The sequence below is a fragment of the Phoca vitulina genome, unplaced genomic scaffold (assembly GCF_004348235.1).
Source record: "Phoca vitulina isolate PV1807 unplaced genomic scaffold, GSC_HSeal_1.0 scaffold15, whole genome shotgun sequence".
In the NCBI taxonomy this organism is placed as follows: Eukaryota; Metazoa; Chordata; class Mammalia; order Carnivora; family Phocidae; genus Phoca; species Phoca vitulina.
Window position 1 is genome coordinate 40311196 of NW_022589718.1, and position 10385 is coordinate 40321580.

Consider the following 10385-nt stretch of genomic DNA (forward strand, 5'->3'; position numbering starts at 1 on the left):
GCATCCAAATCAGCAAAGAAGAATTCAAATTCTCACTCTTTGCAGATGATATGATACTTTATGTGGAAAACCCCAAAGACTCCACCCCAAAACTGCTAGAACTCATACAGGAATTCAGTCAAGTGGCAGGATATAAAATCAATGCACAGAAGTCAGTGGCATTCCTATACACCAACAACAAGACAGAAGAAAGAGAAATTAAGGAGTCGATCCCATTTACAATTGCACCCAAAACCATAAGATACCTAGGAATAAATCTAACCAAAGAGGCAAAGGATCTGTATTCAGAAAACTATAAAATACTCATGAAAGAAATTGAGGAAGACACAAAGAAACGGAAAAACGTTCCATGCTCATGGATTGGAAGAACAAATATTGTGAAGATGTCAATGCTACCTAGAGCAATCTACACATTCAATGCAATCCCCATCAAAATACCATCCACTTTCTTCAAAGAAATGGAACAAATAATCCTAAAATTTGTATGGAACCAGAAAAGACCCCGAATAGCCAGAGGAATGTTGAAAAAGAAAAGCAAAGCTGGCGGCATCACAATTCCGGACTTCCAGCTCTACTACAAAGCTGTCATCATCAAGACAGTATGGTACTGGCACAAAAACAGACACATAGATCAATGGAACAGAATAGAGAGCCTGGAAATGGATCCTCAACTCTATGGTCAACTCATCTTTGACAAAGCAGGAAAGAATGTCCAATGGAAAAAAGACAGTCTCTTCAACAAATGGTGTTGGGAAAATTGGACAGCCACATGCAGAAGAATGAAACTGGACCATTTCCTTACACCACACACAAAAATAGACTCCAAATGGTTGAAAGACCTCAGTGTGAGACAGGATTCCATCAAAATCCTAGGGGAGAACACAGGCAGCAACCTCTTCGACCTCAGCCGCACCAACTTCTTCCTAGAAACATCGCCAAAGGCAACGGAAGCAAGGGCAAAAATGAACTATTGGGACTTCATCAAGATAAAAAGCTTTTGCACAGCAAAAGAAACAGTCAACAAAACCAAAAGACAACCGACAGAATGGCAGAAGATATTTGCAAATGACATATCAGATAAAGGGCTAGTATCCAAAATCTATAAAGAACTTATCAAACTCAACACCCAAAGAACAAATGATCCAATCAAGAAATGGGCAGAAGACATGAACAGACATTTTTCCAAAGAAGACATCCAAATGGCCAACAGACGCATGAAAAAGTGCTCAACATTGCTCAGTATCAGGGAAATCCAAATCAAAACCTCAATGAGATACCACCTCACACCAGTCAGAATGGCTAAAATTAACATGTCAGGAAACGACAGATGTTGGTGGGGATGCGGAGAAAGGGGAACCCTCCTACACTGTCGGTGGGAATGCAAGCTGGTGCAACCACTCTGGAAAACAGTATGGAGGTTCCTCAAAAAGTTGAAGATAGAGCTACCATATGATCCAGCAATTGCACTCCTGGGTATTTACGCCAAAGATACAAATGTAGGGATCCGAAGGGGTACGTGCACCCCGATGTTTATAGCAGCAATGTCACAATAGCCAAACTGTGGAAAGAGCTAAGATGTCCATCAACATGAATGGATAAAGAAGAAGTGGGATATATATACAATGGAATATTATGCAGCCATCAAAAGGAATGAGATCTTGCCATTTGCAATGGCGTGGATGGAACTGGAGGGTGTTATGCTGAGCGAAATAAGTCAAACAGAGAAAGACATGTATCATATGACCTCATTGATATGAGGAATTCTTTTTTTTTTTTTTTAAAGATTTTATTTATTTATTTGAGAGAGAGAGAATGAGAGAGAGCACATGAGAGGGGGGAGGGTCAGAGGGAGAAGCAGACTCCCTGCCGAGCAGGGAGCCTGATGCAGGACTCGATCCAGGGACTCCAGGATCATGACCTGAGCCGAAGGCAGTCGCTTAACCAACTGAGCCACCCAGGCGCCCCTATATGAGGAATTCTTAATCTCAGGAAACAAACTGGGGGTTGCTGGGGGGGGGGGGGGGGGGGGGGGGGTGGAGTGGCTGGGTGATAGACATTGTGGAGGGTATGTGCTATGGTGAGCGCCGTGAATTGTGCAAGACTATTGAATCACAGATCTGTACCTCTGAAACAAATAATGCAATATATGTTAAGAAAAAAAAAAAAAAAGAAGATAGTAGGAGGGGAAGAATGAAGGGGGGGAAATCGGAGGGGGAGATGAACCATGAGAGATGATGGACTCTGAAAAACAAACTGAGGGTTCTAGAGGGGAGGGGGGTGGGAGGATGGGTTAGCCTGGTGATGGGTATTAAAGAGGGCACGTTCTGCATGGAGCACTGGGTGTTATACACAATGAATCATGGAACACTACATCAAAAACTAATGATGTAATGTATGGAGATTAACATAACAATAAAAAGTTTAAAAAAAGAATAATTAAACATAAATAAATAAATGAGTGCTGTGACTCTTAATAAAATATTAGAGAAACTAGCAAGTCGATAAACTAGCAAGGACGACTAAATACTGTTCGGTTTTAATGAGCTATGTAGCCCCTCCTTCATAACGAAAATAAAATTTTAATCTAACTAGATTGAGAATTTGGAACATTTTATTGTAGATCCAGGAATGTTATATCCTAAAATGGCCACAACGGAAGTTCAAAAAACAACATTCAACTGTTTAAGAAAACTGCTAAGTTACTAATAGATTCTACACTGTTTTAAGAGTCAGAAAAGAGATGGTCAGAAATTTGTTCAGAAACTGTCAAATCACAAAGAATGTCAGAAAAATGGACATCATTTTTAAAAAGCCAAAAGTTTCATATACTAGCAAAATTAAAAAGGTAACCAAACCCACTGACGTTCCTGTCACGTCCCACATCTCCAACATCCTCACACACAACTGAAAAGCCATGGGTAGAAGCAGGTCAACGAGGAGCCTCTCCCGCAGGGCACCAGGGAGGAAGCTAGTTGTGGATTCACTCACTCAAGTATCTAATGAGTAATACGACTTAAAACACTCAGACAGAACGGGGGGTCGGGGGACTGCCAGACCTGCCCCCTTCACTGTTCCTCCTCAACACCACGGACAGAGCCGGGCGGCTGGTGCATGGAGGCATCAGGAGCACAAATATTGATCCTCCATGGAACATTCCTTAAGAAAGGCACAAAGAACCACAGGGATGACTTGCTTCTACACTGAAGGACTGGGGAACCTGTCAGTGGGGACGTCACAGTTAAACGAGGTCTGAAAGGATAAACTGAGGAAAGCACAGATGAGAAACTGTGGTTAAGTGTGGGCAGAAGCATGGTGTCATTCTGCTCATGGCCAAGTCAGGAAACAGGGAACAAACCAGGGACGGGATCCGAGAGCAGAGCCTAGAACACCACGGAAGGAGCCATGGGGATGGAGGAAGAGTAACAGACGTAAGGTCAGATCTGCCAGGCTGAGTGTCTGCTCACTGCTCTCCGTCACACACTGCAACAGATAGCGAGACAGACAGGGATCCGAGCACCCTCCCTCAAAAGCTGTCATTCTGAAAGGGGAAGAGAAGTAAAGGGTTAACCGCAGTGCAATGTGAGGTTCACTCGACGAGCAGGTACACAGGGAGTTACCTAGCTGACCTTATGGGGTTAGGGAAGTTATGGCTTCTAAGCTCTTACTCGGAGGCTGAGTACTGCTCCCCAAAGTGTGGGTGGGAGACGGGGACCGGACGTGGCCTTGGGGTTGGAGACCGTAGCCCTGACGACTCCATTCACCTGGGGTCACATTCAGACCACACAGCCACTCGTCTTTGGCTAAGACAGGTTCATCACCGAAAAACAAGCATGCAAAGTCCACTCCAATAAGGTGATCAAGTCAGGGCCTAGATTTTTGGGGTTTCATGGACTTGGTGAAGAGGAAACTCAATCAAATTTGATGCCCAAAGAATTATGTTAACCCTCCTGGTTGTCATACTTGTTTGCTCTGATTATCTATTGCTGTTTGATTAGCATTTTTGGCCTTAGTCTTTGTGGTTAAGTTGGGTCAAAATTTTGGGGAAAGGAGGCAAAACAGATAAATGAGTAAGACTAGGAGTAACAAATACATAAGTTTTATGGGAATTCAGAACATCGCTTCACGACACACAACATAGGATGGCTCAAACCAAGCCCCAGTTTTACTCTCTGATCCAAAACAATCAACACTTGCTGAGCATTTACTGCGTACACCATTCTAAGTGCTTTATAGCCATTAATTCTTTTATTTTTTTAAGATTTCATTTATTTATTTGAAAGATAGCGAGAGAGAGCACAAGCAGGGAGGAGAGGGAGAAGCAGGCTCCCTGCAGAGCAGGGAGCTCGACGTGGGGCTGGATTCCAGGACCCTGAGATCATGACCTGAGCCGAAGTCAGACGATTAACTGAGCCACCCAGGCGCCCCAGCCATCAGTTCCCTTAAACCTTGTGACGACCCTATAAGGCTAATGGGTACCCGCCCCTCTCTTATTGACAAGGGACTGAGGTATGTGAAGGTCAAATGAACTGTCCAAGGACCTGGGCTGCCCAGCAGGTCTGACCCCAGAGCCCGCTCTCTCATCACCACCTACGCTGCCAACATGGACCCGCTGCTCGGTGCTGTGCAAAATCAGTAGGACACATTTTCATTTAGCACAAGACGATAATTTTATTTTGCCCGGTTTATAATGTATACTCTATGGGCCCTAAGGGAATCATTTCAATATTTTTACTTTCGTGCAGAGTATGGTATACATCATTGTAAAGACAATGACCAATTACATTTAAAAGTTACTTTTTTAAATATTTGCTGCAATTTTATGGATAGGCTGACTGAAAATGCTTATTCCTCTTTGGCATGACTTTTTTCCTGTGGATACACACAAAAAGTTATATCAAACAAAAATATCACCTCAAGATGGATCTTGAACCATGATGAGAGCTTTAATGTGGATATTCTGGGAGAAACTAAAACCCCTCACATTCCACCTGGGTCCCAGGGACAGAAAACCCAATTCACACTGGGGGAGATTTCTTGGTTTACATAACTGAAAGTCAAGCAGTAATGATGCGGCAGGCACAACAAGGTCTCAGGACCCAGTGGTCCCCAAGCACAGCCAGAGCCCTGCCGTCCTCCACAGATGGGCATCCCCTGCGAGGTGGCTTCCTTTTCAGAGAGGCCATGCCCTCCTCAGTGCATTGCAAGGACTCTAGGCCCTGCATGTTTTCAGCTTGATTTCCTAAAGCTTTCGTTCCTCAAAATGCATATGCGGTTCTGGACTGAAAGGAAATGTCCAGGTCCACAAGGATGCTCTTCCTCCTGGGACAGGGATGGGGCTGTGACTTCCTTTTGCCCACTAGGAGCCCGTCTCTAGACAGAGGGCAGACCACCACAGCGGAGTGCTAAAAGTGGGCACAGGTGACCCCCAAAGGACATCAGCAGTCATCTGGAAGGGTGAATTCACACTGCATGGGACGTTCAACAGAAGCCTAACAAGCTGGTCTAGAGAGTTCATCTCCTTGAAGATCCACCCAGAAACACAGAGAGCTCAAAACCAGCTTGACCAGCACCCAGCAAGGAAAACCACCGGCAACCACTCGGGGAGGCACATTCTCCGAAGTGCTTGGGGAAGCTGTCGGAACAGCCAGAGGACTGGGCAGGCACCCTTCCTGGGCACAGAGTCAGGACAAGACGGGGCCCATCATTGGCTCACTGCCGGCAGCTTTTTCAGAAGCAGATGAAGCCAGAGCACAGGGTAAGGGCAGAAACAACGAAGAACGGGATTGCACATGGTGTCCAGTTACCTTTGCCAAGGAACCGGATGCTGACAACCACGGAGTCTGTCCCCGGGAGGGAGGCGGAGGGGCTGGAAAGGCAGGTGCTCTTCCCCAAGCAGGTGCAGGATGTGAACCGCAATCTATACACCCTCCAAGCCCACCCTGTCGACCCAAAGCCCACGAACCCAGCTCCCTACACAGGAATGTTTCTGTCATGAATAAACACGGAACGCCCTGCTTATTCTTTGTATTCACGAGTACCTGCGAAACAAGACACATTTGAAACGCTGATGACCAGCTAGGACCACGGTCACAGGATAAAAAGAACTTGCACATAAAACTGTGGTGGATGAAGAATGACTTTTAACTTCCTAAGATGTTTTGCCTGCTAACTTCCTGTGTGGTAGCCTATAATTCTTTTAGAACCAACACACTGGCAATGCTCTGAAGAGGACTCCCATCTGTCCAACATGATGAATCATAGTTATTTTTATTGTACCCAATGAATGACCCGCACATCCTTTCCAAGGGTCAATAAATGATATATTAAATGATGTTCCCTTTAAGATCGATACTCAAAGTGTGCATCCTTCAACTCCTTGGGTAATCATGAAGCTGTCCTCAAATACAGTCATAAAACAATAACAGCATTTCTTCGATTTCATCATGTAGGCACAGGATGGAAGATACTCTGTTAAAAACAGACATAAGAAATGCTCTAACAATATTGATCATATTAGAACCCTTTAGTTTCAGAAGTGGTTGGATTCTGGATATCTGGAATCCAATGTAACCCAAATGCTGCAATTCATATTTTTGCTTTTAATATGTAATTTGCAATTTCCCCCAATTTCAAAAATGAAGTAGACAAAGAGAAGCAATAGATTGCCATAGGGGGACATATTTATGTCACCAGGAAGAAATAATCCAAAGTAACCTGAGTTCTATAAAAATAAAATCTATCCTTATTAATTCATCAAAATCACAAGTAACCTAAGCCATACAAAAATAGTGGTAAAAGAATACATGTTTATTTCTGTCTCAAGCAGGACCACTTTGGACAACTCTACTGTAAATGTGAAGTTTCTTGGAAGGAAAGGGAATAAAGGATTAACAGAATGAAAAGTTGGCTCAGAGCACTCATCTGAGAAAACATCTCCGTGGTGAGAAAACTCTCATTTTAAGCACTTCATCACTTTGGATTACTTGAGGTAGTATTCTTTTCTCTAAGCTTACCCTGTAACCTACAATTATCCAGCAGAAGCGACAGGTCACTAGAGTAAGTCACCCAAGGCTCACTGATTTCTTCACCAAGAACAGAGGATTTCAAGGGAGAGGTAATGAAGGGGCAGAAGGGCTCACAAAGTTGTCAGTGAGAGTCAATCCCACCTTTATGGGCCTCCTCATGGACAGGACATTACAGTGATCTAGAAAAAGGCAGTGTGCTTTAGGACAGGACTTTCTCCCGTTTTCGTTCATTAGGTCCCTTACTCTGCCCAGATGAGCCTGAGCAGACCGTGTTCCCCACAGCCTGCTCACAGTGTTGCCAGATGTGGGGCATAAAATATTGCAATTTGTTCTCTTCCAAGCAATGAAAAAGTCACATCATCTAAAAGGAAATGGTCCACACACTCCACAGTTAGTGTTGGAGCGCAGTGTGTGAGTCACCCAGTGCCTGCACAAGACAATCTGGCTACTGGAGAATCCTGATTAATGACTTCTCTTAAACACCGGAGTAACAACCTGACCTGCCAAAAATCACAATCTTTCATCAATTCGCCATGTTTTGCCTTGGCTACCTATTCCCTTACCCAGAGAATGTGAAGGAAAATGAGAATGGTGTTGTGAGGCACATGAACCTCAGATGTCCATGTTGCTTCTTGCAAGTTGTGGGGGAGGGGGCGGGGGTGACATCCCCTGGAGGTGCTACGCGGCCTCCCCCAGCCTGTGCGGAGAGCCTGGGGATTTTCTAGTCACCAACAGAATTCACCATCTGAAATAAGTGCCAGGTCCGCCAGGTCCTACCGCATGCAGTGCTCCCCAAGGACACACAGCCAGCGAGTGCCCAGGACCCCAGGGAGAGTCCTTGTCTGAAGTCCTCCCCTGAGCTCTCCTGCCTCCGAGGGGACAGACAAAGGCGGTGCGCTCTACATTCCGAGCTCCAAAGCCACGCCAGCCCTGGCCCGCGGCATTACCGCCACCGAGGAAGAGCTCGCTACCCATCGCTTCATTTTAAGCGATACTAGACAGCCCATGCTGAGAAGTCACGAATTCCCAATTCCAAGCCCCGGCCGGAATCGCCATTCCTTTGGCAGAAGAGAACACAGGCGGCTGGAATCGCAGCAGCTGAGAAGTGTGCAAGAGTCAAAGGAAGAGAGGCTGCCTCGAGTTTCCCATGCAAATCTCCAGCCACTGGGCATGCTCTCTCCTCTCTCCACCTGTGCCCCCTCCCACCTCCACGTGCGCCCTCTCCACCTGCAGATCTCTCCCTTCTCCACCTGTGCCCTCTCCCCTCGCAGACCTCTGATCTCTCCATCTGTAGACCTCTCCTGCCTCCAGGTGGGCCCTCTCCCTTCTCCACCTGCACCCTCTCCCCTTTGCACCTGGGCCCTCTCCACCTGCAGACCCCCTTGACCTCCGAGACACTCCGCCTTGTTGCCCCCTCCCGACCTCTCCTAACTCTTTCCCCTAACCGTCCGCCCCCACCCCACCCCAGGTTCCCTGTCCAGCTGGCTCCAAGCCTCTGGCCGCAGCGTGGGCAAGGAGGGCGGCCAGGTGGGCTGGAGCACCCTCCCCAGCCCGGCCTCACCTGCTAGTGCACGAAGAGCCCGTGCCTGCCGCCCCCACCCCTGGCAGCCAGGCTGCAATAATTACATCCTCATTATTTCTCTGCGATCCTTAGCGAGCGAGCCGAGAACAGCAACAGCCGCTGCCGGGGGAGGCTTGGTTACAAAACCCTGCGCCGGGAGCTCCGCGCTTAGCAACCACCCCGAAAAAAGCCCGGTCCTCGCGCTCCCACTTGAAGAGCGGGGCGGCGGCCACCCCCTCCCCGCGCTGCAGCCGCCGCGACCCGGCAGAAGTGGCCCCTCCGCGGTCCCTGGCCCGCGCCCCTCGCAGGCGCAACCCGCGCTCCCGACCCCCGCTGAACCTCCCCAATCCGGGTCAACGGCCCACCTGCGCCCCTGTCCCCTCGCGGCTGCCCCGCGGGAGCCGGACACCGCCCCCTCCTCAGTCTCCTCCAGCTCCCCCAGCTCGCCGGCCGAGCGGAGCCTGTCCCGCCTCCGCGGCTCCCGCACCGCGCCCATACCCCGAGAGCCCAGGGTCCGGGGACCCCCGGCCACGACCAGCGATGCGCCCAGCCCGAGCGAAGGACGAGGCCGCCCGCGCAGCCCGGGACCCCGTGTCCAGGCTGCCCAGGGTCCCTGCCCGCGCCCCACGCGGAGCCTGACCCCGCGCCCCGGCACCGCGACCCGGCGTTCGCACCTTCCTCAGCGCAGACATCCTCGGGCGCTCGGAGTTCAGTAGGTGCAGGGCGACATGGCGCGTGGCGGGTCCGTCCGCCCGTCCGTCAGTCCGCGGGGCCGCTGCCGCCGCCGCGCGCTCCGACCGCGCTCGAGCCCGGCGCACGGTCGGAGCTCACCGCCCGCGCCTGCGCACTGGGCGCCCGGGGAGGCCAGGCGCACTGGGGGGCGGCCGGCGCGCGGCGGCATCTGGGGAGGGGCCAGGCCTGCACCCGGGGGAGCCCAGGCCTGCGCGCCGCGCCCCCGGCCGCCCCGCCCCGCCCCGCCCCGCCCGCCGGCGCGCAAGCCACGCCCCGGACGCCACCTGTTGCGCGGGGCGCAGCCGGGCGCCTGAGACAGCGTGCAGCACGAGGCGCTTGGAGCTCGCCTGGCAGTCCCGCTGTTCCAGCGCTGCCCGCGCTAGCCGGTGCCAGGGCGCTGCGAAGTTAGCGCGCGGATCCCACACGTGCCTCGGCGCCTGGGCAGCAGCAGCGCGCTCCGGCTGCGGAGTGACACGCGCACCGGGTAAAGTCCGCTCCATAGCCAGATGCTCCCCAGCCGGAGACGACACAGGAGAAGCTGCGTGCTCCAGCTGGCAAGGGGGTGTCACCGCAAAGGCGCCCCGCTTCTGTCCGTCCCGCTGCTGCGGCTGCCCTAAACCCGAGCCTCCTCCTCCCTCCATGAGCGCACTCTCCCGTAGAGAACACCTGCGTGGTGTCCGCAGGGAAGAAGGGGTGGACTGTGGCGGCCGCGGAACAGCCTTCCTTTTAATAGGAAACCTGCGTGGAGAGGCCGTGAGCACCATCGGCGGGGTCTGGCCGCCTCCGTGCGTTTGCTCGCAGCAGCACAGAGAGGACACCGGCCGAGGAGGAGCGAGAATTAATTGAGAAGTTGTGCTGACAACTGAGCCCCACTGGCCATACTCCGATAGACCGTCATTAGATCCGTGGCAATACCCTTCCAAGACCGGATTGCCCGAGAAGGAAAGTTGGGCTGCTGCTCGGGTAACCAGAGGCCGGGAGCTCTTATTCCAGGCTGTCCCCTTGTGGTCACGGGCCCAGGGCAGGGTAGGGAGCCCCACGGTAACCCGGCTGCAATAACAGACTCC

At 50.6% G+C, this 10385-nt stretch overlaps 1 protein-coding gene across 3 annotated transcripts in view; it reads right to left on the minus strand.

Annotated features, from left to right (window-relative positions):
* The window catches only part of DLGAP2 (DLG associated protein 2), an 862351-nt gene extending 852934 nt beyond the window's left edge, over positions 1–9417 (minus strand). For 2 of the 3 annotated variants that reach the window (XM_032413746.1, XM_032413747.1), the window contains exon 1: positions 9261–9417. In XM_032413746.1, the coding sequence (XP_032269637.1) occupies positions 9261–9278 (18 nt within the window). In that variant the 5' untranslated portion in view covers positions 9279–9417. Of the gene's footprint in view, positions 1–8586; positions 8765–9260 lie in introns of those variants that run through there. The other variant, XM_032413748.1, reaches the window with a different exon arrangement.
* Between the last annotated feature and the right edge of the window lie 968 nt (positions 9418–10385).